Source organism: Bos javanicus, chromosome 16 (assembly GCF_032452875.1).
Source record: "Bos javanicus breed banteng chromosome 16, ARS-OSU_banteng_1.0, whole genome shotgun sequence".
Classification (NCBI taxonomy): Eukaryota; Metazoa; Chordata; class Mammalia; order Artiodactyla; family Bovidae; genus Bos; species Bos javanicus.
In genome coordinates, this window is record NC_083883.1 from 47,441,314 (window position 1) to 47,468,591 (window position 27,278).

Sequence of the window (27,278 nt, forward strand, 5' to 3'; positions counted from 1 at the left end):
AGTTACAGAGCAAACATTACTGAGAATTAGCGAAGAATTGGTACAAGTCGGCATGAACCAAACAGGTGACAAGACCAGGGGCACTCTCTTGTCCACTTTATCTTGATAATTGGATCATTTAAAAGACATTTAAATTATTTAAATGATTGCAGAGACATCTTCAACAACGCACCACGTCACAGGCACAAGGTTGAAATCAATTCGACTCCAATGCTAAATCATAAGGTAGAAATTTACAAGAGAACAGCTCCAGGGTGGGGTCAGTAGATATACACGCCTGCCAGAAACAATTAGAGTGGAAACCCAATGGCTATGCGGGGCACCTGGGTTCGATCCCTGGGTTGGGAAGATATCCTGGAGAAGGGAAAGGTTACCCACTCCAGTATTCTGGCCTGGAGAACTCGATGGACTATATAGTCCCTGGGGTGGCAAAGAGTCAGACATGACTGAGCGACTTTCACTTTCACAATGGCTATAGCCTCGTCGTTTAAGCAGCAGAAAAACTGCCAGATGCTCCGAATATACGACAATAATAAATGAAAATGAGGGGGGCCTGTCCCCTGGGCAGGGTTGTCAAGATGAAAGTGAAAGACCACTGGAGGAACACATGCCATTCTGGAAGCTTCCTGTGCAAAGACAAATCAGTATGTGGGGCCTCCAGTAGCCTCCCGTCGGAGGGGTACCGGGGTAAGGGTGGAGGTGGGGAGATGGCCACGTAGCCCAGTTGAGGCTATATTTGGGATTCGGATGTGCCCCGCACTGGACGCCGGCGGGGGAGACAGAGGGTGTCGCAAAGGTGTGTCTCCCCGGCGTCCAGACGTGACGACCCCCGGAAGTGACCGCAAACTCGCTGTCTCTAGCCAAGGCACAGCCCCAGGGTCCCCGGGCTCGGCTTTAGGTCCCCGGGCAACACGTGGAGGGACTGGGCCCGCCCTCGGCCGCGCCGGGGAGCAGGGCGCAGGCGCGCTCCTTCCGGGCTGCGCGGAGGCGGCGCGACTCCAGGCCGCCAGGGGCCGCTGTGGGGCAGCCTCGCCGGCCCGCGCTATCTGAGCCGCGGACCGTCAGTCCCTCTTGAGCACGGCCTTGCAGGTTTGGCGGGGTGAAAGGTTGCGAAGATGGCGACGGCCTTGAGCGAGGAGGAGCTGGACAATGAAGACTATTACTCGTTGCTGAACGTGCGCAGGGAGGTGAGGCCTGCGGCGGGCCGCCGTCCGGACCGAGGCCGGGCCAGGTCGTTCAGGCGGGGCCGGGCTGGCAGCGACCGCCCCGTTCCCTCCTCGGGCGGCCGGACCCTGGCGGGGAGGCCGCGTGACCCCGGCTGACGTGCGCGATCGCTGGCCGGCCAGACTGTCCCCACCGCCCTGACCCTTGCGCCGGGGGTATCTTATCTGGCCTCTCCCCCAGCTCTCCGCGGCCGGTTTGCCGTGTGCACTGTGTCCCGGCAAAGCCAGAGGGCCCCGCGCCCCCAGGGGGAAACAGGGTCCCGAGGTGAAGGTGGAATGGGGAATCCAAGTCCTCCAGGACCAGTTGCCACACTCGGCTCACACACCCGCCTAGGCCGAGGGGCTGTGTCATCGTACCGCAGCCGGCAGGATGGGAAACGGAGTCCCAGGCGCCAAGGTCAAAGCCACCAGGGAACCTCCCCAGGGGTCTGTCCGGTCCCCAAGTCTTCCACGGGGACATCCCGCCTCTGAAGTGAGTCCAAGCTCAGAGGCACGTGTCTTGTGTCCTCCTTCTTCCTGAGCGGCTTCCAGAAATGGAAGAAAGAGTCTCTTGGACAAATAGCCTCCATTCGGAGGCCCAGGTTAGGAATAAACTCAGGAATAAGCGAAGAAGAGTTGACGCCACCACTTGCACCCGCGTTTCCAGACGCCAAGTGCTTATCCCTCGTTTCCTCACAGATTGAAAGATAACACTAGAGAGCCTCACATGGTGTCCTGGACATAGTGGGGTTCCAATTAAATTTCCTTTCTTGTTGACAAGTACATTTGAGGTCAGCGTGAAGGGCAGAGAGGCTTCCAAGGTCAGGTCATGTTCATGAAGTGAACTCTTTCTCTCTAAACTGCTAGGTAGGGTCTTCCCAGCCCGGCCATAGGATCTCTGATTCTGGCTCAGATTTTCCATTGATCAGAAGTAGCCTCATTTGGCTGTCCTTGGCAAAACTGATCAGGCTGTTATGTCAGTGGGCTCAGGTCTGCGTGATGTTAATAATAGCTAATGTTCTGTGAGTGCTCACTTTGTGCAGGGCCACTGTGCTGAATGGACACTTTGTTTTATGTTATTGCAGTTAATTACCGTATTAGCCTTTAAGGTAGGCATTCAGAGAGTTCTTGATTGATATCTGAGGAAACTGAACCATAGAGAGATTAAGTAACTTGCCCAAAGCCACACCACTAGGAATTGCAAGAGCCTAGATTCACCCCTGGGCAGTCTGACTCTGAAGCCGCAGTTCTTGACCTCTGTGCTGTACTGCCTGGCTTACCACTCCTCAGACTCCAGAGCTGCTGGACTCTTTGGGCACTCCACGTGGGAATTCCTTAAATGTGTTAGTCACTGTTTACCGTGGAAACATCCAGTGTAATATTTTAGTGAATTTCAGATCTTGTTAGGTTGCAATAGGGTCACCTAGAGATTCTTGGAACGAGTCATTGGTGAGGCTTCTTTGGCCTCTGTTTCTTTCCCTTTGAATGGAGCTGTCTGGCTCGTTATTCTTTTTCTCCAGTTCTTAGAAGTAAAGTGGTAAATGAAACCAGCTTTTCTGAAATCAGCCTTTCTTACCACTCATTTATAGTTTGCCTGGGGAAAGATACTAATACCTGTTCACTGAATCTTGCATGCAAGTCACTTCAGTCGTGTCCGACTCTTTGCAACCCTGTGGGCCATAGCCCACCAGACTCCTCTATCCATGGGATTCTCCAGGCAAGAATACTGGAGTAGGTTGCCATACCCTCCTCCAGGGGATCTTCCCCACCCAGAGATCAAACCCACTTCTCCTACATCTGCTTTGGCAGTTGGGTTCTTTACCGCTAGTGCCACCTAGAAAGCCCCTAGAATCTTGCTGCTGCTGCTGCTGCTAAGTTGCTTCAGTCGTGTCCTACTCTGTGCGACCCCATAGACGGCAGCCCACCAGGCTCCCCCGTCCCTGGGATTCTCCAGGCAAGAACACTGGAGTGGGTTGCCATTTCCTTCTCCAATGCATGAAAGTGAAAAGTGAAAGGGAAGTTGTTCAGTCGTGTCCGACTCCTAGCGACCCCATAGACTGCAGCCTACCAGGCTCCTCTGTCCATGGGATTTGCCAGACAAGAGTACTGGAGTAGGGTGCCATTGCCTGGAATCTTAAGTGGCTGCAAATTATCAAAAAGGTCTAGAGTAGTAAGCTTGGCTGAAGTCCTAGGTAAATATTTGTCAGAGGTATACCTTGAAATTGCCAGAGTGTTGGGACTTGTCATTGTTATTAGACTGATGGGTGAAAGTCAAAGAAGTATTTCTTTAGAAATTTCACTTCTCCGAAACAGTGAAGTCACCTCCCACATTTCTGGCTGTAGGTGAAAGTCCTGTGAAACAAGTCCTCTGGCTTAAATCATTTTGTGTTGCTGCTGCTAACAAACTCAGTATAGAACACCATCCTCTGTGGTGTGATTTTCCAGGGTTCCATTAGAAAAGAAGCTCGGAAAGTGATCTCTGGACTTGATTTTAACTAAGAGTTTTTGGTGAAATTAGAAATCAACCTGAAGTTGAAAGACCATGATTTAGCTGAAGATTAGAGAAGAAAATAGAAGTAATCTTTATCTTACACGTGTGGTCAAAAGAAGGTAATAACCCCGTTGATATGTCAGGTCTACAGCTTGATGGCATTGAAGTGTAACTAGGAGGCAAGGTCCTCTTCCCACCAGCACCCCAGAGCGCTTTCAGAAGTCTCATGTTCAGGAGGTTCGTGACTTTCTGCCAAGAATCTCAGATGGAAGCAAGCTGAACCCAAACCAGGGAACTCTAATTAATAAAGTTTTAAATTTATAAGCATGATACATGATGATAACAAATGGAGTAATACAGAAATGTTTGAAATCTGCTTAAGAATCTCCCTTGCCATGTTTTAAACTTTAAAATATCCCCTTTAAATTGTATCCCAGAGAGTGAAGCAGGCAGCTAGATAAAACTTGGATGATCTTTACTAATTCCCTTTCTCTAGTGTTCCTACATTGTCTGTCTGCAGAGTGGAGCAGTTTGCCTTCCACACGTTGAGGGGAGGGAATAATTTATCATTAACTAGACATATTGAAACTGGATTGGCATCTCTGGTTTACGTAGCCAGATGCACCATCAGAGGCCCAAACTCTGATCTGAGATTTCTGAGATGATTTTCCAAAATTTATTTGGAGAAAGGATTCCTGAAGAATTAGTGAAATTTTCTTGATGTACATACTTTTTATCGACATTATGATTGACACATTTTAAACCTAATTTATTCCTAAATAATTGAGTTTAACTCCTACTTTAACTAGTGTTGTAGTTGAAAGAGTTTCATTTTTATGTATGTCAGTCAGCAACATTTATAACCTGTTGTAAGATCTCTGGTCCCAATCAATTTTAGCCTTAAAGGAGCCAATCTCCTTTTCAAGTTGTAGATACTTTTGTTAAGGAAAAAAAAAAAAGTCATTAAAAAACAAACTCAAGTAGAAATGTCTTTTCTTGTAGCCCACATATGGAGGTCAGTGTTCTGGAATCTTCATCCTTCCTTCCAAAGTAGCCATGAAACTGGAAGTGCAAAATCATCACCTAAATGGAAAGTTTTCCCAAAGTCCCTGCATTTTCATTCCTTCCCTGGTGTAGGGCATCTCATCCTCTCCACAGTTTTTGGTTGTCTGGCTTACTCTGGCTGCAGGTTACAGTCACAGAGTTGGGGCTGAAAAATCTGAGTTTGGACTGCAGATGAAAAGGCTAGAGCAAATGAGGAAGGTCTACCCGTCACAGCCAAGATTGACCTTGGGGGACAGTCACCCAACCCCCAACCAAGGTGGCAGGGCCATCCACAGAAATTGAATGTAAAAGGGTGGTAAGCCAGGGCACACGTAGGTACCTAAAGCCCTGAGGTACTTATCTAACCTGATGGGCAGGTGATTAGTCTTAATGAGGGATGTGAAGGTGAGTCTACGAAGGTTTCCTTTAATGAGTTTTCCATTTGCTGCCTTAGGTTCAAAGTCTGATAGTCACAACAGTGAACCCGCTTGTGCTGAGCAAGTAGTGTGAGCCTTGGTTGTCCAGAAACCTGACTTAGCCCAATGGTCACATTCCTAAGGCTGCCTGTCAGTGAAGAGGAGCATAGTCCTTAAGAGCAGGGCTTTCAGGCCACTCAGGCCCCCAAGGGTGACCTTGAACACGTCATTCAACCTCAGAGTCTCCTTTACTGATATGCAGCCAGACCATCCTGTGTTCAAATCCTAGTTTTACCCCCGGAAGGTGTGTGCCTCTAGGTAGCTAGTCGTTGAACCTTTTTGCTCTCTGTTTTTTGGGGAGCTTTTCTTGAAATGTAGGTAACAGATAAAAATGTATTAATATGAAGTACTCGCTCTGAGCCAGGGTGTTGTATATTGGAGCATGAGGCTATGTATAAAGTACCTGATGCATAAGTAGGTATTTGATTAATGATGTTTATTGTTACTACTTCTTGGATTTTGATAAACAGGAGGTTTTGCTTGTTTGAAAAAGACATCCATGTACATAGAAGACTTTGGTCTGTCCCATCCAGGCTCAGTTTACTGTTGTAGTAATAAAAAAAAAATAGTGCTAAGCATAATTTAAGATTTTATGCTAAGTATTAGGTTCTAAATTCCCAAAGCTTTCTTCTTTCTGTTCAAATTACTAAGTTTATTTTCTTCAGAAGACAGTTATCTGAACTCTTCCCGCAAGGTCATGCATTTGACTTGGGTGGCGGGAGGAGTGGTCCCCAGCAGCTGGGCTAAGCTTGGGAGTGGGGTGCAGAGCCATGGGGTGATTTAAAGAGACGGCGTCTGGGTTGGAAGCAGAGTGGGACCCACAGATCAAGTTGTTGTGAGCGGTCATCTTTGAAGGGACCAGGCAGAGAGGGCAGGGCCTGGCAGAGGTTCTGCTCCAGCGACAGCATGACAGCACTGGCGGTCAGGACGGTGACCGGTGGAGCTTTTGGGGGTCTTCCTGAGGTGAGGAGGGGGCCATTAGGGTACCCCTCAAGTTCCAGTGTCACCTCATACTGTGATTAGCAAACACTGCAAGGCTGAATTTTGAAATTGTTTTCTTTAATGAACCTTAAGCTAGTTACTACCTTTCTGCTTTGGGCATTTCAAACAATTGGGTCTTGAAATTTTAATGCTCTAGTTCTACATTATTGACCAAACTACCTCTCTTTTTTCTTTGTTTTTTTCTTAAAGGGAATTCAGTTGTAAGCTTTTCTATTTGCTGTGAGTTCAGTAAAACAATGGAGAGGAAACCATGGGACACACAAGCCACATGTTTTGCTTGGCTACAGAATTTTAAGAGTTTACTTTCATTAAACTTTCATTTTAATTTCACTCGTGTATTTTATTTACACCCTACCATGTTCAAAGAGAGGATTTAAGACAGCTAACAGAGATGAGAAGACAAAATAGAAGAAATGTTTAAAGGGGGGCACCATCCAAAAGAAAAAAAGAAGACCACTGGGAATGTTACTGCTTCCGTGGCCCCTGCATTGTATGGGTCACGCTCCTTTGTGGAAGCTCTTGTGGTCTGACGGCTGCGGGCTGCTTGGCTCTTGGGCTTTTGGAACCACTTCTGCCTGCAGTGAGTGCACTGTGTTCCCACCCGGGTTTGCTGCGGCCAGAACATTCCTCAGTAGTAAAATGCCAACAGACATCAAACCACAAGAATCATGTGGGCATCGAGTGGGCGGGATGTAGCAGATGGGCACGGACCACAGACAGTATAAGGTCAGGTGTGTAGGGGAAAGAAGCCGAACCCTTGATGCAAGAGAGGATCTGAAGCGTGAGTTTTGACCCAAGAAGGAACTTGAGCTCATGGCCCTCAGATGCTGGCCTTTTTATTCACTCTTATATCTCAAAGGCACCAAATAAACATACGGACATAACCAGGAAGAGAAATGAAGACAGAGTTGTACAGTGGTAGGAAAGTCTCTCCTGAGCCCTTGGAATGACCTTTAATCAAGAATCAGAATTTCTGCTCCTTTGGCCCGGTTCTCACGTGTTGTTGTCAGGAAGGGATTTGTCCTGAAGGATGGGAGCCCCGTCAGCCCCACAAACCTTAAAGGTGAAAAAAGGCCCTGCCTTTTTTTTTCCCCCAGTATTTAGAGTTCCTGTTCTTACCAATTCCCTAGTCCTGTTTTTGAAGTTACAATGCCGTCTTGAGGGTAAATTGTAAGTTTTTTCCTTCTGTGTTAAGGAGAACCTATGTAAGTTTTCTAAGGTTATTCCTAATTGTAGAATCTTGGAATTGTTTGCTCAACCTCCTGTTTAGCCTTTCTGATGCATTCATGATTTGATTTTTTCTCTCTAGAGCCCACCTTCTCAAAATGAAAGGTCCTAAATAAAGTGGTGGTAGGAAGCTGACTTCCAAAATCATGAGAAATAGAATGTGTGCGTCTGACCTCCATACGCAGCAAAGGTGGGCGTTAGGGAGGGACAGCTAGGATCGCTCACCTTGTACCTGGCATGTGAGGCACCTGTGAGTGTGTTGATGATTATTTGAAAAGGCCAAAGGTGAAGATGGAGTTTGAGAAGAGGTCAGTGACTTAAAGAGCAAAGCCTTTGAAGTCTAGTCCAAGTTTGACTTTCTAGCCACCTGGGCTAAGTTCCTTAACCTCTCTGAACCTGTTTCTTCATCCATAAAATCCAGAGGATAATTTTACTGTTGTAGTGCTGTTGGGAGAATTAATCGAGAATGCATGTAAGTGCTTAGCATAGTAATGGGCACATTATTATGTAAAGTAAATGCCAGTATATTTTTATTAGTATCATGAGCATAAAAGTTAATAAGGAGTGCTCTCACTGATTTGTAGGAGTTCTTCACAGAATTCGGATGAGTCCTTTGACAGGTTAGTATAAATGTCCCCTTGCTGTAGTTTGCCTCTCCTCCTTGTAAATGTCTGCCAACCAAAGTTTGGTTTGAGCCAGGCTGCACGAGTTCCAATTTCTAGCCAGCTTTTGGGTCAGGGATACATAATCAGGTAAATTTCTCCATCTCAGACAAGCCACTTAGTTAACCTTTTAGATATTCACTGTTTTTCTCTGAAATACGGGGGTTCTAACGCCAGTCTCCAGGCATTTAATGAGTATTCAAATGGAGGAAATACTGGTGATAGCACTTTGTTAGCTTTGCTCTGACCCTGCATCTCTGCCTTCTGGCCGTTACGATTACATGCTCGGATCACTTGCCTCCTGTGCCTGGCTGCCTCCCAGTTTCATGCTCACCTGTGCATCCCAGTGAAAAGCCTCAGATGCTCTTTGATTTTTCTTCTCCAAGTAGTATTGAGTCCCTTCTCAGGTTCCCCACAGGTACTCAGTCCATGAATCCTCTCCACTCCAGCTGACTTTGACCCCCTCATTTCTATTTTCTTCAGGTCTCTGTGTTTTCACCTTTTGTCAGTTTCAGTCAAGCTGTACCAGTTAATATTAACACAGTACTGATCACGTTTCTGTAGCCAGAAGTCTTTTGTCACGTCCTATTTTTTATTGGATAAAGGTCAAATTCTTGGCTCTGTTTTTAAAGCCCCTTACAAATTAGATGTTTTCTATATTTTCTGCCCACTTTGTGCTGACGTTCTGTTTTCTTCCACTGCAAAGCAGGCTCCATGTGGGGTCAGGCACCGTGGTTGCCTGGCTCGCCACTGGGTTCCTAGCACTGTGGGCACATGACACATACCTGTCAGATGTTTGCCAAGTGAATGAGCAGGCGGGTGGATATCCGCGTTAATTTCTTGCCTACTTCCTGCCTTCTTCTTTGCCTTTAATAAGGCCAGTTTGTCAGTGTTCTGTCTCACCTGTTTCCTCGGGGCACTCTTTTCCCCTGAAATGCCCCAGCCTGTTGTCGATACTGAAACAAATTCAGTCTGCCTTTTGCATTATTTCAACACTACTGGCTCCATGAAGTTTTCTTTCCATTCTGACAGCGCTGAACTTAGGTCTTTTTTTTTTTTAATGTGGACCATTTTTAAAGTCTTTATTGAATTTGTTACAATATCGTTTCTGTTTTAATGTGTTTTGGGGTGAAGCATGTGGGATCTTAGCTCCCTGACTGGAGGTCAAATGTGCACCCCCTGTGTTGGAAGGCGAAGTCTTAACCACTGGACACAATCAGGGAAGTCCCGTGTCTTCGTTATTGTTTAGTTAAATCCATGTGTGGGGAGTTTTAGGGAATGGACACATGCACTTAGTTTATAATCTCTTTGAGGGCAGGGATGATGTACTTCTTCTGTATCTCTTGTGGTACTTAGAGCAGAGTTGACATTCAGTTAACGTGGTGGTTTGAAATGACGAAATATTTGCTAATGCCATACTCACCTTGTCCAGGTGCATTTTACTTTGTGGGACACCTGTATTGAGGAACATGTTGCAGTTTTGGTGGCAGGTCATCCTAGAGGAATGTATTGGAAGCACTTTGATAATTTTCAGCTTGGTAAATCTCAACTTTCCCTTAGGAAAATTGCTTAAAGTCAGGGAGCAGAGGATGAGTGCAAATTCATAGCTGGGGCCCCGGTTTAAGCCAAGACCTGTGGAGACTCAGTTCAAGACTGGATGCCGTGAGAGAAGAGGAAGGAACGCCTTTCCCCGCAGGGCTTGTCCTTTTTCATCCGGCAGATATTGATCATCTTTCTCTTACGTTTCTTTATTGCGATGAGAAAAGGTTACATATTTATCATCTTTTGTACTAGCACCAGTAATGGTATTTGTAGAAAGCTTCAGATGGATTAGATTTATTTTTTAACAGTTCTTTTTCCTTTTGTCAGTTAAATAGAGCTGAATTTTTACCATAGGCATTGGTTAGTTTCTCTTGAAATCCTGTTCTATTTGAAATGCTAGGACAGTCTGTATCACACTTGAGGGTGAGTCCACCTACTTAGTAGCATTCTGTCAGTCAGTTGTGTTCAACTTTACCCTCAAGGCTCCTCTGTCCATAGGGTTCTTCCGGAGTGGGCTGCCATGCTCTCCTCCAGGGGATCTTCCCGACCCAGGGATCAAACCCACGTCTCCTGTGTCTCCTGCATTGACAGGTGGGTTCTTTACCATTGAGCCACCTGGGAAGTCCCATATACATTGTCAGGGTCTTTTATTTGTGGATGAACCCCCATGTGCAGGAACTTATTTCCAGAGCCTCCAAAGATGTCCCCATAAGTAAAAAGAGTAGAAGACTGTGCTGAGCAGGGAAAGTGGCATCAGAAGAGGGTAGGGCCATACGGAGGGCAGTTTTCTGGTCTTCTGAAGCTGCAGACTGTGTGGGAACCTTCACACAAGCTAGTCTCTCAGTGTGATCAGAATCTGCTCAACGACACCACATACTCTAGCGCCCTTTCTCTTCGTGAAGCGGCTCTCGCTCAGCACAAAGTACCCATGCTGTCTTGCTGTTAATTAGCTCTGAAATCTGCCTTTTCCTTTAAATTCTGTGAGCACCAAGTATCATAAAAAATTACAGCCTTTTATTAGCTGATGCAGTTTATTTCGATCAGATTGTCGTGGAGCATATGGGCAGTCATGAATCTCCAATTGCAGTAATTAGGCAGACTTCCCACAATTCAAAAGAACATAGTTTGTGGAGGTTTTGTTGCTGAGATACAGTAATATAGATATAGCCTGGAAGTTTGAGCTTGAAATTTATAGGCTTCGGCAATAAAAAGCCTGGTAGCTTTACTTTTTTAAATTTGTACTTATTTATTTATGGATCTTCGTTGCTGTGCAGGCTTTCTCTAGTTGTTACAAGCGGGAGGTTACTCTCTAGTTGTGGTGTACAGGCTTCTCATTGCAGTGGTTTCTCTTGTTGAGCATGGGCTCTAGAATGCACAGGCTCAGTAGTTGTGGCTCACAGGCTTAGTTACTCTGAGGCATGTGGAACCTTCCTGGACCAGGGATTGAACCTGTGTCCCCTGCATTAGCAGGTATATTCTTAACCACTGGACCCAGGGAAGTCCAGCTTTACTTTTCTTAAAGTGAAGGTCTGAGGTATCGCTTAAGTTGTTGCTTGTATACTCTAACGGGTCTTCAAAAAAATGAAATATCATTGTACTAGTTAGATGTGCTGTACACCAAACATTATTGGCTCTTAACTAGGGAGGGGCTGCACTTCCTAGTCCCCTGGTGGTTAAGTGCGGTCACATGACCAGCTCTAGCCAATGGCATGAGTGGAAGGGATGTGTGTGCTGCTCAGGCTGGGGCACTTAAAGGGCAGGTGAGCCGGAGTCTTATGCTCTTCCCTCTGCCTCCATGATTGGCGGTGGTTCCAAAGGGTCTGTTTTGTCCACCTGGGACCTGAGGACATTGCCAAGCAGAGAACTAGCTGGCCCAAGATGGACATGTAGTGTGAGGGAGAAAAAAATTCTTGGAATCTGGGGGTTGTTTGTCACCGCAGTATCACCAACCCAGCAGTTCTCAAACTTTTTAATGTCAGGGCCTGTTTACATTCTTAAATTATTGAGGGCCCCAAAGAGCTTTTGTTTATGTGGGTTATAGCTATCAATATTTAACAATAAGACACAAAATGTACTTCTTATATTTCAGTATAAGCATGAGAAAAACTTATGGATTTCAAAATAACTATGTATTGGACAATAATGAGTTTGCAGGCAGAACGAAAGATAGTACACTGAGAATCAATTGAGGTGATCTCTGAAAACTTGTGTTTATAGCATAAAGCTACCACCTTACAAGCTTCTAGAAAGCAAGAAAGTGTACAAGTACACACTTCACTAACCATCAGAGCAGTGGTATCATCACACCTCATGTTACCTCAGGAAAATCTCACTGTGTGCTTATTGAGAGAGAAGGAGAAGGGGGCAACAGAGGATGAGACGGTTGGATGGCATCACTGATTCAATGGACATGAACTTGAGCAAACTCCGGGAGATGGTGAGGGACAGGGGAGCCTGGTGCGCTGCAGTTCATGGAGATACGACTTGGCGACTGCATAACAATGCTTATGAAAGGATGAGGAAAAGGCAGATAACACCTAAGTATTATTATGAAAATAGTTTTGACCTGTGGACCCCCTGAAAGGGTCTCAGGAACTCCTAGGGGCCCCACACCACACTTAAGAACCATTGATGTAGCCTGTCCAATGGATAGCCATACCAATGTTCCCACATGCTGTAGCTGACTTTGCTAATTGAAGATAGGAAATAAAAGCAGAGTGACCGTATACTCTCTGACTCTGTACTGTCACTTTGAATGCAGAGATGGTGTCTGTCACTAGAAATTAAAGTGAAAATGGAGCAGTGTCTTCTGTGCCTTAATTATCTAAGGGAAGCAAATACAATGAAATTGTTATCAGGAGACTTTTCTAAGCACGATACCATAGCAGAAATCAGAAAAGAGCATGGATAGGTTTGATTTTACAAAAATGAGAAACATCTCTAAAACCTTTTTTAAAGACTTAAAAGGAGTCTATATTTGGTACAGAATCACATTTCCAACATATATAAGGAACTCTTGGCTTTAAAAGGGGGGGAAAAAATGAATACCCCAATAGGGAAACAATACAAAGGAAACAAGTAGAAGAAATCTGAAATGCAAATAAAGGATTGGAAAAATGTTCACCCTCACTTGTAAATTAACAAATGCAGGTTGAAACAAGGCTGTTTTTTGTTTGTTTGTTGTTTTGCTTTTTCTCTACCAGATTGGCAAAGTTTTTTGTTTTTTTTTTTCCTTTTTAATGATAGTATTCAGCTCTGACAGATGAAAATCTGTTAGCCCACCCTGCCAGAAGACAGGAGGATTATTCCCTGGAGAAACTGAGCCAGAAAGACTCTGGAGCTTAGACATAGAGCGTAGAGGGTGAGAGTGGCTCCCTAACAAAAGCAGGGAAACATAAGTGTTTGCACCCTGCGTGGTGAGGCTTCTAGCTTTTTTCCCCTTATTCCTGGGCTCTTCCCTGAAGGAACTAGCCTATAAAGAGAAAAGACTGCCAAATGAAACTTCTAGGTTCCCTTCCAGCCATTTCAGAAAGAACCTCATCAGATGACAAGGCCTGTTCACACATACAGAGCTTCCAAATAGCCTATTAGTGTCTTACTATGAAGTGTAAATCAGCTGTCAAAGAACATCAGGTGTTTGAGGGAAGCCTCCAGAGGAATTCTGAGAGATCATGCTGACAGCAAGGAGAAACTAGAAGAAGCAGACAATGCAAGGAGTTTGGGAACTAGATTGCCTTCAGATAGATAAGATCCTGCATGTAAGAAATAACAGCAAGGTGATTCATCGAAAAGAAATACTACATAAAAAAAGAAGGAGTTCTTGGAACTTAAAAAGAAGATAACAAATAACTGGAAGTTAAAGATGAGGAAATACCCACAAAAGTAAATTTTAAAAATTGGAAGATCAAGTTTTTTAGGCGTTAAATAAAGTAAAATGAAGGAGAAGACATTATTAAACAATTAATATGAGAAAATTTTCTCAAAAGATGTGAGAATACAGGTAAAAAGGGCCAATCAGATAACTAACAGTGGATTGAGGAGTAAAAGACCCCCGTACTAAAGGGAATCATAGGTTAAAGAGGGTCCTGAAAGTTTCCAAACCAGGTTGCAAAGGATTGGATTGTTTCCAGCTTTTTAACTTGTAAGATACACATAAAATTCTGTGCAATTTTTTTCTTAGTCATTTTTAAGTATACAGTTCTGCAATGTTAAATGTTTACATATTGTTATGCACCTGCCACCATTTACATCTCATACACTCTTCATTTTGCAGAACTCAAACTCTATCCCTATTAAACAGTAACTCCTGACCTCCCTTTCCACCAGCCTCTGACTGCCACCGTTCTACTTTATGTCTATGATTTTGACTACTTCTAGGTACCTTACGTAAGTAAACGTGTACAGTATTTCTCTTTCTGTGACTAGTTTATTTCACTTAGCATAGTGTTCTCAGGGTTCATCCTTATTGCAGCACATGTCAGGATTTCCTGCCTTTTTAAGACTGAATAATATCCATTGTCTGTATATGCCACATTTTGCTTATCGATTTATCTGTTGATGGGCATTGGGCTGCTTCCATGTTTTAGCTGTTGTGAATAATGCTGCTCTGAATATAAGTGTACAAATATCTGTTCAAAACCTGCTTTCAGTTCTTTTGAGTATTTACCCAGAAGTGGAATTTCTGGATTGTATGGTAAATCTGTTTTTAATGTTTTTGAGGAACTGCCATGTATTTCCCATAAAAGCTCTACCATCTTACATTCCCCCTAGCAGTGCACATGGGTTCCAGTTTCTCTGCATCTTTGCCAGCACTTATTTTTTTCCTGTTTTTGTTTTGTTTTGAATGGTAGCCAGCCTGATGGGTATGGAGTGATGTCTCATTGTGGCTTTGACTTGTTTTTCCCTAGTGGTTAGTGATATTGAGCATCTTTTCATATGCTTTTAGCCATTAATATATCTTCTTTGATGTATTAAGTCCTTAGTCATATTTGAATCAGATTTTTTTTTTTGAGTTTTAGGAATTCTTTATATATGCTAGTTATTAATCTCTCATCATATATACCATCTGCAACTATTTTCTCCCATTCTTCAGATTGTTTTTCTACTTTCTTGATAGTATTCTTTGATTCACAAAAGTTCTTAATTTTGATGAAGTCCAGTTTCTCTCTCTTTCCTTTCTTTTGTTGCCTGTATCTCAGATGTCCAGTTCAGTTCAGTCGCTCAGTCGTGTCTGACTCTTTGCGACCCCATAAATCTCAGCACGCCAGGCCTCCCTGTCCATCACCAACTCCTGAAGTTCACTCAAACTCACGTCCATCGAGTCGGTGAAGCCATCCAGCCATCTCATCCTCTGTCGTCCCTTTCTCCTCCTGTCCCCAATCCCTCCCAGCATCAGGGTCTTTTCCAATGAGTCAACTCTTCGCATGAGGTGGCCAAAGTACTGGAGTTTCAGCTTTAGCATCATTCCTTCCAAAGAACACCCAGGACTGATCTCCTTTAGAATGGACTGGTTGGATCTCCTTGCAGTCCAAGGGACGCTCAGGAGTCTTCTCCAACAGCACAGTTCAAAAGCATCAATTCTTCGGTGCTCCAGCTTTCTTCACAGTCCAACTCTCACATCCATACATGACCACTGGAAAAACCATAGCCTTGACTAGATGGACCTTTGTTGGCAAAGTAATGTCTCTGCTTTTCTTTTTTTTTTTTTTTTAGGGTAGGTAAACACCCATTTCATTTTTTTCTTTTTTTTTTTTCCTCAATATGCTATCTAGGTTGGTCATAACTTTCCTTCCAAGGAGTAAGCGTCTTTTAATTTCATGGTTGCAGTCACCATCTACAGTGATATGCAGGTCAGGAAGCAACAGTTAGAACTGGACATGGAACAACACACTGGTTCCAAATAGGAAAAGGAGTACATCAAGTTTGTATATTGTCACCCTGCTTATTTAACTTATATGCAGAGTACATCATGAGAAACACTGGGCTGGAAGAAGCACAAGCTGGAATCAAGATTGCCAGGAGAAATATCAATAACCTCAGATATGCAGATGACACCACCCTTGTGGCAGAAAGTGAAGAAGAACTAAAAAGCCTCTTGATGAAAGTGAAAGAGGAGAGTGAAGAAGTTGGCTTAAAGCTCAACATTCAGAAAATGAAGATCATGGCATCTAGTCCCATCACTTCATGGCAAATAGATGGGGAAACAGTGTCAGACTTTATTTTTTTGGGCTCCAAAATCTTTGATGTTACATCTGAGAAATTGTCACCAAATCCAATGTCTTGAAGCTTTTGGTCTGTTTTCTTCTAAGAGTTTTAAAGTTTCAGCTCTTACGTTTAAATCTTTAATCAAGTTTGGGTGGATTAGCCAAAATTGTAGGATACAAAGTCAACATACAAAAATCGGTTGCATTAATTTTTTTATATGGTGTTAGGTAATGGTCTTCACTCTTCATGTGGATATTCTGTTATCCTGGTACCATTTGTTGACAAGCCTACCCCTTCCCTGTTGAATAGTCTTGGCACAGTTGTCAAAAATAATTTGATCGTTTGTTTGAGGATTTACTTCTGGGCTCTCTCTTCTATTCTGTTGGTCTATATGTCTGTCTTTATGCCAGTATCGTTTTGGTAACTGTAGCTTTGTTGTAAATTTTGAAATAGGGAAGTATGAGTCCTCCATCTTTGTCTTTTTCCAAGACAAAGATGCTTTGGCTTTTGGGATCCCTCGAGATTCGTGTGAATTTTAGAGTGGACTTTTCTATTTCTGTAAAAAATGTTGTTGCTATTTTAATAGAGATTACATTGATTTTGTTAGTTGCTTTGCATATTATTGACATTTTAGTAATATTGTTTTCCAATCCAAAGGTTTCCAAAGACACTTGACATACAGTATCCTTTTCATTTCTGTGTGTCACCTTTATGTCTTGTAAGCCTTTTTACCTCCCTGGCCAATTCTTAAGTTTTGTTTGTTTGTTTTCTATGCTATTGTAGATGGACCTGTTTTCTTCATTTCCTTTTCAGATGGTTTATTGTTCATGTGTAGAAATGCAGCTAATTTTTGTGTGTTGCCTTTGTAGCTTGCAATTTTGCTGAACTCATTTGTTAGTTCTAACAAGGTTTTTGTGTATGTGGAATTTTTATAGAGTTTTCTATATATGATTGTATCATCTGTAAACAGATAATTTTACTTCTTCCTTTCCAATTTGGATATTTTTTATTTCTTTTTCTTACCTAATTGCTCTGGCTAGGACCTGCAGTAGTACTATGTTGAATAGAAGTGGTAAGAACAGACGTTTTTCCCTTTTTCCTGATCTTAGGGGAAAAACTTTCAGTCTTTTACCATTGAATATGATGTTAGCTTTGAGTTTTCTTCCTCAGTTTGTAAAAGCCTCTTAATGGTTTTTGTTTCTTTTAGTTTCCTTCTGTTTCTAGTTTGCTGAGTGTTTTTATCACAAGAGAGTATTGAGTTTTGTCAGCGCTTTTTCTGCATCTATTGAGATGATCGTATGGGGTTTCTTTGAATATGGTGTATTGTATTGATCAGTTTTCATACATGGAACTGTCATTTCATTCTAAGAATTAATACTGCTTGGTTGTAATCTTTATCCTTTTAATATGCTGCTGAACGCTCCTGGTATACTGTTGAGGATTTTTACATCACTGTTCATAAAGGATTCTGGTCTGTAGGTTTTTTTCTTTTTTGTGGAGTCTTTGTTTGCCTTTGGCATCAGGGTAATAGTGGCCTCATAGCATGAGTTTGGAAATGTCCCCTCCTCTTCAGTATTTTGGAATAGTTGAAGATTGCTATTAGTTCTTTAAATGTCTGGAAGAATTCACCAGTGAATCCATCAGGTCCAGGGCATTTCTTTGTCAAGAGGTTTTGATTGTTAATTCAGTCTCCTTGGCTTCCCTTGTGGCTCAGCTGGTAAAGAATCTGCCTGCAATGTGGGGGATCTGGGTTCGATCCCTTTGTTGGGAAGATCCTCTGGAGAAGGGAAAGGCTACCTACTTCAGTATTCTGGCCTGGAGAATTCCATGAATATGACTGAGCGACTTTCACTTTCAATCTCTTTATTAGTCATGGGTCTATGCAGATTTTCTACTTCATCATGATTTGATCGGTAGGTTTTGTATTTCTAGTAATTTGTCCATTTCATCTGTTTTCATTTTTTTTGGTGTACAGTTATTCATAGTGCTCTCTTATGAACTGTTTTCTATTTCTATAGAATGAATAGTAATAGCTCCACTTTCATTTCATAGTCATTGGAATCTTCTCTCTTTTTTGCCTTCAGTCTAGCCAAAGGTTTGTTGATTTTTGTAATCTTTCTGAATAACCAACTTTCATTTTATTTCTATTGCATATCCATTCTTTATTTCATTTATCCCTGCTCTAATCTTTATGATTTCCTTCTGCCATTTTTGATTTTAGCTTTTCTTTTTCTCTCATTTTTTCCTTTTATTGTTTAAATTTATTTTTATTAGAGTATAGTTGATTTTGTTGTTTGTTGTTTAGTTGTTGAGTTGTGTCTGACTCCTTTGCAACCCCACGGACCGTAGCCTGCCAGGCTCCTCTGTCAATGGATTTTCCAGGCAAGAATATTGGAGTGGGTTAACATTCCTTCTCCAGGGATCCTCCTTACCCGGGGATAGAACCCATATCTGCTGCAAGTCTCCTGCACTGCAGGAAGATTCTTTACCGCTAAGCCACCAGGGAAGCCCATAGTTGATTTACAGTGCTGTATTCGTTTCTGCTGTACGGCAAAGTGGATCAGTCATACATACGCACATATTCACCCTTCTTTTTAGATTCTATTCCCATATAGGTCATTATAGAGTATTGAATAGAGTTCCCTGTGCTATACAATAGGTTCTTTTTAGCTATCTATTTTACATATAGAAGTGTGTATGGTAGAAAGTGAAGAGGAACTAAAGAGCCTCTTGATGAGGGTGAAAGAGGAGAGTGAAAAAGCTGACTTGAAATTCCACATTCAAAAAACTAAGATCATGGTGTCTGATTCCATGACAAATAGAAGGGGGAAAAGTGGAAGCAATGACAAATTTTATTTTCTCGGGCTCCAAAATCACTGTGAACGCCAACTGCAGTCATGAAATTAAACAAAACTTGTTCCTTGGAAGGAAAATGATGACAAACCTAGACAGCGTGTTAAAAAGCAGAACATCACTTTGCCTACGAAGGTCCATATATTAAACCTATGGTTTTTCCAGTAGTCATGTATGGATGTGAAAGTTTGACCATAAAGAAGGCTGGGTGCTGAAGAATTGATGCCTTCAAACTGTGGTGTTGGAGAAGACTCCCTTGGACAGCAGGGAGATCAAACTTTCAATCCTAAAGAAAACCAACTCTGAATATTCACTGGAAGGACTGATGCTGAAACTGAAGTTTATAGTTATTCTGTCTTCTTGCTGCACTGAACCTTTTATTATTATTGGATGTCTTTCTTTGTGTCTTGTAACCTTTTCTGATTTCATGTCTGTATTATCTGGTATTAATAGCTTTGCTCTCTTATGGTTACTACAGTGGTTGCAAGGAATGTCTGTTTCCATCCTTCAACTCTCTACCTGTTTGTTTTGGATCTCAGTTGAGTCTCTCATTGGTAGTATACAGGTGGTCATGTGTTTTTATCTGTTCTGCCGGTCTTTGTCTTTGATTAGAGAGTTTAATCTATTGATGTTTAAAGTAATTACTTATAAGAAGGAATATTTTTGCTACTTGTTTTCTGTGCACTGTTTTGGTGGTTTTGTTTTTTTTTTCTCATGTCCCACATTATTATCTTTTGTGTTAAGCTGATTTTTTGTAGTGAAATTTTTTTTTAAATTTTATTTTATTTTTAAACTTTACAATATTATATTAGTTTTGCCAAATATCGAAATGAATCCACCACAGGTATACCTGTGTTCCCCATCCTGAACCCTCCTCCCTCCTCCCTCCCCATACCCTCCCTCTGGGTCGTCCCAGTGCACCAGCCCCAAGCATCCAGTATCGTGCATCGAACCTGGACTGGTGACTCGTTTCATACATGATATTATACATGTTTCAATGCCATTCTCCCAAATCTCCCCACCCTCTCCCTCTCCCACAGAGTCCATAAGACTGATCTATACATCAGTGTCTCTTTTGCTGTCTCGTACACAGGGTTATTGTTACCATCTTTCTAAATTCCATATATATGCGTTAGTATACTGTATTGGTGTTTTTCTTTCTGGCTTACTTCACTCTGTATAATAGGCTCCAGTTTCATCCATCTCATTAGAACTGATTCAAATGTATTCTTTTTAATGGCTGGGTAATACTCCATTGTGTGTATGTACCACAGCTTTCTTATCCATTCATCTGCTGATGGACATCTAGGTTGCTTCCATGTCCTGGCTATTATAAACAGTGCTGTGATGAACATTGGGGTACACGTGTCTGTTTCCCTTCTGGTTTCCTCAGTGTGTATGCCCAGCAGTGGGTTTGCTGGATTTTAATTCACCTCTCATATCCTTTCATGTATATGTTATAACGGTTTCCTTTGTGGTCACATTTAACTCCTTAGATTACATTTAACATCCTAAAGTTGTAATACTCTAATTTGAACTTATTCCAGTTTAACTTGAATAATGTACCAAAACTTTTATTTTGCAACTCTATGCTACCTCTTTCAGTTATTGATGTCATAAAATTACATTTTTACATATTGTGTGTCTAAAAAATAAACTAGGGATTATTTTTTTTAGAATGCATTAGTCTCTTAAATTATGTAGAAACAAAACATGAAGTTATAAGCTGGAGCTACAATAAGACTACCTTTTAGATTAATCTTTTTTTTTTAATGTCTGAAATCATTGAGAAGACAAGATACGGAGTTACAAATCATTTTTATAATAATACTAGCTTTTATAATTGCCCGTGTATTTCCTTTTCTGAGATCTTAATTTCTTCATGTGGCTTTGAGTTACTGTCTGGTATCCTTTCATTTCACCAGGCAGGTCCAGTGTCTCACAGTAAAGGTCAAGGTTCGTTTTTCCACATGTGAATATTCCTTTCTTCTATCGTCATTTATTGAAGAACTGTCTTTTCCACTTTGCATTACCTCATATTGCACGCCTGACCACATACATGGGGGTCTGTTTGTGGACTCACTTCTGGTCCACTGGTTTGTGTATGTCTGTTCTTTTACTGGTAGCACGCTGTCTTGATTACCAGAGCAGTGTTAAAGTCCAGTATTGTGAGTCCTCCAGTTCTTCCTCAAAGTTATTTTGGTTAGTAAAATAACTGGAAAGTAAAATTTCTTCTTGCTCCATATTGTTTTTCCATATAAATTTTAGAATTATCTTGTCAGTTTCTACCCAAAAAAAAAAGCCTACTGGAATTCTGATTGGATTGCGTACTGGAATTCTGATTGGATTGCATTGAATCTGTAGGGGGAAATTTGACGTCTGAATGATACTGAATCTTCTGGTACATGAAGGTAGCTTATTGTGCTGTTATTTTCGGCCTTGTGTCATTTCTGTCGCAGTGCATTGTAGCTTTCACTGTACGGGTCATAAGTGTATCCCTAAGTAGTTCATGTTTGTCAGTGATACCAAGTCTCAGTTTTTAATATATAGAAATAAATTGATGTTTATTGATCCTGTATCCCACGACCTTGCTAAAATCACTTAGTAGGTTTTCTGATAGACTCTTTATGATTTTCTACATAGACGACATCTGCATAAATAGAGACATTTTAACTTTTTACTATGTTTGTGTTGAATTTCTTTTTTGTGGTTTATTGCGTTTTTGTATCGTACAGCATCTAATCCAACAGTTTTAAAAGACCACTAAACTCTACAGGTCTCTAGGGATCTTTTCACTATGAATTTTATGATATATAAAGATTGAATTTATATTAGATTTACTTTCCATTAAAATTGTAACTAGATAATTGAGATGATGAAACTTTTCAGACTTACAGCATGATACATCACTTAATTTTATGTACAATTTTAGGAATAAGTACATAATTTGAGGTATCGTTTCTAATGTTATCACATATTTTGAAATGATATCAGCATTTTTATTTTATTCATTTTTTGGTCATGCCAAGTGGCATGTGTGATCTTAGTTCTCCAATTAGAGGTTGAACCCATGCCCCCTGCGTTGGAAACACAGAGTCTTAACCACTGGACCACCAGGGAAGTCCTGATATCTGTATTTTTATGATAGTGAAAGAGTTCATCATTTATGAAATATCGAACCAGTGACCTTAGCTATTCAGTTATGATAAAAGGCTCAATCTAACCTTTTATTGAATGTGATATTTATTAAAAATGAAACTTCTTGTTTCTATTACTTAATCAATAGCACGTTAAGCCATTTATTAATATGACTAAAGAAGGTATTGCGAGCTAGGTACTTTATTCCCTTGTCTTCTAGTTTACTTTTTACAACCAGGAAATAGCAGTGTAACCTAAAGTCAGTCAAATCTGTCTAATCCTGCACTTGTAATTTTTATGAGATGCTGGAAAGAACAATTAAAATTTGCAGAAAGGGACTAATTCATTTTGGTTCCTCAGGAAGGAACAAGCTCCTTTTACATTATCACATAAGTAAACCTATCTGGAAAAGACATTGAATTTGCCACTGGTTAGCTGTTCTTTATTTGCTTAAAACATTGAAGCTTGGTGCAAGTGGCATCTTGGTAAGTGTGGCAAGGAATGTGTTGTATAATTAGTTGACATAAGTATAGAAAGAGGCTTACGGTGGGAAAAAGGGGAACCGCAGAGATGGGAGCATTGAGGCCCCTGTCTTCCGTGGAGTCTTGTTTTGTTTTGGGCCACACTGCAGGCAGGGCATGCAGGATCTTAGTTCCTTGACCAGGGATCAAACCCAAGCCCCCTGCAGTAGAAGCCCAGAGTCTTATCCACTGGACCACCAGGGAAGTCCCTGGAGTCTTGTGTTCTTATTGAAATAGAACATTTGCATAGAAGAGTCTGCATCATGGGCATGCAGCTCAGTAAATTTTCACAGACATGGGCCACTTCATGAATGAATGCTCCTGTCATCTTCCCACAAGGGCTGTAATTATCCCAGTTTCCCTATTCCTGCTGCCAAAAGGGTATCAAAGCTGAATTGTGGCATTAATGAATTACAGCTATAATGATTAAATTCCTCTCATGTGCAAGGCACTGTTAAGAGCTTGTACACATACTATTTACTCCTCAAAATAGGTATGAGAGAGGTACTGTTGTCTACAGTGTGAAGAAAAGATTTTAGAAGAGCTATAGAGAATAGGTTGTTGCCATGTACCATAAGAAGCACTGTGATCACTGTCTCATTTTATTCCCACACCACCCCTGAGCACGGTTGTCATCTGCTCTAGCAGGTGAGAAAGCCAAGGGTCAGAAAGTTCATTTGCCTGAAGCCTCTGTTCTTAAGTGCTTCCCTGGTGGCTCGGTGGTAAAGAATCTACCTGCTAATGTAGGAGACACAAGTTCAGTCTCTGGGTTGGGAAGATCCCCTGGAGAAGGAAATGGCTGCTCACTCCAGTATTCTTGCCTGAAGAATCTCATGGGCAAAGGAGCCTGGCGAGCTACAGTCCATGGGATTCCAAGAGTCGGACTTGACTTAGTGACTCAACAACAACGGAAGCACTCATTACTCCTGGAATTGGAAGATATTGAAAAACGGTGGAAATTACAGAAAAACTCAGTTTGACGTCTTCCCTTGTAACCCTGATGCCTTGATTCGTCACACCCCTGTGACTGCTTCCCTGTGTTCCGGGGCCCAGACCTCCCGTCCTTCCTCAGCATCCTCACTGTGGACCTGGTCCCATCCTCCACCTGGAGGGCTGGCTTTTCAGGACCCTCTGGCATGTTGTCAGTGACCCAGAATTTGCTTCTGTTGTCAAAATGGTGGAGTTGCCTCCCCCAAAAAATATGTTCTTGACAAATCACCTGGGCAACCTAGATGTCCATCAACAGATGAATGGATAAAGAAGATGTGATAGATATATGCAATGGAATATTACTCAGCCGTGAAAAGGAACAAAATGAAGTCATTTGTAGAGATATGGATGAATTTAGGGACTCATACAGAGCAAACTAAGTCAGAAAGAGGGGAAAAAAGTCACATATTACTGCATATATATGGAATCTAGGAGAAATGGTACTGATGAACCTATTTGCAGAGCAGGAACAGAGACGCAGACGGAGAACAGACTTGTGGAAAGGGAGGAGGGGAGGAGGGGATGGTACAGATGGGGAGAGAAGCACTGACGTGTATATACATTACCGTGTGTTAAATAGATAACTAGCAAGAAGCTGCTGTATAGCACTGGGAGCTTAGCTCAATGATGGCTGAGAGGGGTGGGATGGGGTGTAGGTGGGAGGGAGGCTCAAGAGGGAGGGGACATATGTATATACGTATGGATATGGGAGTTGGACCATAAAGAAGGCTGAGCGATAAAGAATTGATGCTTTCAAATTGTGGTGCTGGAGAAAATTCTGGAGAGTCCCTTGGACTGCAAGATCAGACCAGTCAATCCTAAAGGAAATCAACCCTGAATATTCATTGCAAGGACTGGTGCTGAAGCTGAACCTCCAATATTTTGGCCATCTGATGCGAAGAGCCATCTCACTGGAAAAGACGCTGATGCTGGGAAAGATTAAGGGCAGGAGGAGAAGGGGGGAGCAGAGGATGAGATGGTTAGATAGCATCACCAACTCAATGGTTATGAATATGAGCAAACTTCGGGAGACAGAGAAGGATAGGGAAGCCTGGCATGCTGCAGTACATGGGGTCGAAAATAGTCCAGCAAGACGTAGCAACTAAAGAACAACATAGCTGATTCATGTTGCTGTATAGCAGAAACTGACACAGTGTTGTAATGCAATTATATTCCAATTAAAAACAAATCATTTGACAAAGCTACACATTTGGTATCACCTATGATAGACTAAAAAGGTCCTGGAGGTTGATATAAAATCAGACATTGTACTTTCCCAGAGTACACCTGAGGGCCCAGCCAGCGAGGTGGCGCAAGAGATGGCATGGTGTTTGTAGAGCCTCCAGTGAAGCCTCTTTCTGAGAAGTTCTTGGTGGCTGTGAGGCAGGCAGAGTACAAAGTGGATTTCTGTTAGCCCTCCTCCTCCCTCCCTTCTGCGTTGTTAAAACACACCCAGAGCCCGCCTGTACTCTGTGTCATCTGTGCTCTTCTAATGGCACCTTCTCCCCTCAAACTGATTACTTATAAGATTGGAGAGGGACTTCCCTGGTGGTCCAGTGGCTAAGACTCTGTGCTCCCAGTGCAGAGGAAAGGGAAAGTATTAGTCACTCAGTCATGTCCAACTCTTTGTGATCCCATGCACTGTAGCCCTCCAGGCTCCTCTGTCCATGGAATTCTCCAGGCAAGACTACTGGAGTGGGAGCCATTCCCTTCTCCAGGGGATCTTCCTGACCCAGGAATTGAACCCGGGTCACAGGGCAGGGGGCCCAGGTTCAATTCCTGGTCCGGGAACTAGATCCCACATGCCGCCACAAAGATCAAAGTTCCCAGTGCTACAACTAAGACCTGGGGCAGCCAATAAATAAATGAGAAGGAGTTGGAGGGTTGTGTGTGTTGAGCCTTTGGGTGCTCTGGGTGGGGAGGCTTGTTTTTACTACAGATAGGGAAGCATTTCTGCCTGCCTTGTGTGCTTGCTTTTAGAATTAGCGGTTGAATAGAAAGGTGTTGATTTGACAATTTGATGTCTTTGATTTTTTAAAGGATGAATATTCACTGAGTTTCCTTTGTCTGAAGACTGAGTACATGCATGGCATTTCTTTCTAATGGTTTATAGCTCTTCTCCCCTTCTGAACAGTCTCTGTTGAGAATACCTTGGCACGATCGACTTTGAATGACTTGGGTTAAATAGCAAGCAGGTCTCTGTGACGATTCTCATTTCCACTCAGAGCGCAGAGAACCAGGGTGGGGACACATGCTTTCATTCTCTCTGATAGCAGCAGTTCCCAGCAAAACACAGTTGCTTTCGATGTACATAATTGATCACTTTATTAACTGGAAAAAAAAGGCCTTATTGAAGTAATAAAGCATAACTTCATTATATCCTGCATGTAGACAGCAGACGTGTTGGAACGTGGCTGATAGCTTCCCATTTCAAGGCTGATTCTGATCATGATAATATTTAAGTCACATCGACTGTCTTCTAATTGGATTTTTCTTCCTGCAGGCCTCTTGCGAAGAGCTAAAAGCGGCCTACCGGCGGCTGTGCATGCTTTACCACCCGGACAAGCACAGAGACCCAGAGCTCAAATCGCAGGCCGAGCGGCTGTTTAACCTCGTTCACCAGGCTTATGAAGGTCAGTGTGGCGCTTGGCTCTGTAGGAGCACCAGTGTAGAAACAGCAGTGTCTTGTGCAAGACACTCGATTTTTAAGAGGTTTGATTTGTAGAGGATAGAAAAAGAGAGTCCTTCGAGGTACATAAAAGAGGCAGTTAGTTTAGTGCTTTTTACTGACGGGGTCCTTTGAAAGAGTAGTATTTTGCTTTGGAAATCAATATGTGTCCAGTAAATAGAAAATGAGACCGCAGGTGAAGTAATAGTCCCGGATCTGAATTCTAGGGGAATACTCCAGTTTTAAATCGTTTCCTCGTTTTCTTCTAAAGGGAACTCTTAAACGTGAAAGGCTGATCGCTACAGACAAGCTTACTTTGTTCTCTCTTTTCTTTTGAGAAGATACAAAGAACATTTTTTCCATCTGAAAGTGATTTTCTTGGTTCTGTAGCATTCAGTTAAGGAAAGGTTCTAACAAAAGGAAGAAAATGATGTTAAAAAGCATAATAGGAAATAGAATCAAATAATTCAGATTTTTATACTTACCTCATACATTTCAGAAAGAAAAGTGTATAATATATTTGCTTATGAAATAGTAAAATCACTCGTAGGTACAGTTTCAGTTTGAGAGGATGAGACAGTTCTAGTAGATTGTGGCAATGGTTATACAACATAGTGATATATTTAACACCAGTGAATTGTGCATTTACACATGGTTTAAATGATCAGTTTTATGTTGTGTATATTATAACCACAATTTTTAAAATTAAAGTTAAAACAATGTGAACTTACTCTTAGGATATATGCCAAGTAAAGTCAGTTATTCATTCCAGAGCCACTTGGTGATTTGCTCCTTAGTTAAACAGACCAAAAATTAGATTTTCTTTATGAAATAAAGATTTCTCATTGTGGACATAAAAGCACTTTGCTGTATTTCACTATGGTTTTACCAAAAAGTTAGATTTTAATGACCAGTAAAACTGAGACTGTGGCACACAGATGTGTATAATCAGCCTGTGTCTTCACCAGATGTAACTGTTCGGGCTATTTGTCTGGTCTGAATATAGCTTGTTCCTTTTCTTGTATTTGGTTGTTTGAATTACCCTCATAGCTGGACTGTGTTGTTTTGGAGATTGGGGGAAGAGTTAGCAGAAAAGCCTACCAATGCTTGTGAACATGTTGTAGCAGCAGGCCTGGCCCCAGTATTTGGCCTGAAGGGAGACTGAGGTGGTGAATAAATAATTCCTTCTTAACTCCTAGAGATCAGCTCAAGAAGTTTAGCTCCCAGGTTTTACAATGGTCAGCATTTCTTTCTTCCC

General features: G+C 42.1%; 1 protein-coding gene across 3 annotated transcripts in view; it reads left to right on the plus strand.

The window, feature by feature from the left end:
* Positions 1–1,041: 1,041 nt before the first annotated feature.
* Positions 1,042–27,278, plus strand: part of DNAJC11 (DnaJ heat shock protein family (Hsp40) member C11) — a 70,106-nt gene continuing 43,869 nt past the window's right edge. The window contains exons 1-2 of one of the 3 annotated variants that reach the window (XM_061382890.1): positions 1,042–1,187; positions 25,856–25,985. In XM_061382890.1, the coding sequence (XP_061238874.1) occupies positions 1,116–1,187; positions 25,856–25,985 (202 nt within the window). In that variant the 5' untranslated portion in view covers positions 1,042–1,115. The remainder of the gene's footprint in view (positions 1,188–25,855; positions 25,986–27,278) is intronic. The other 2 variants (XM_061382891.1, XM_061382889.1) reach the window with 2 other exon arrangements.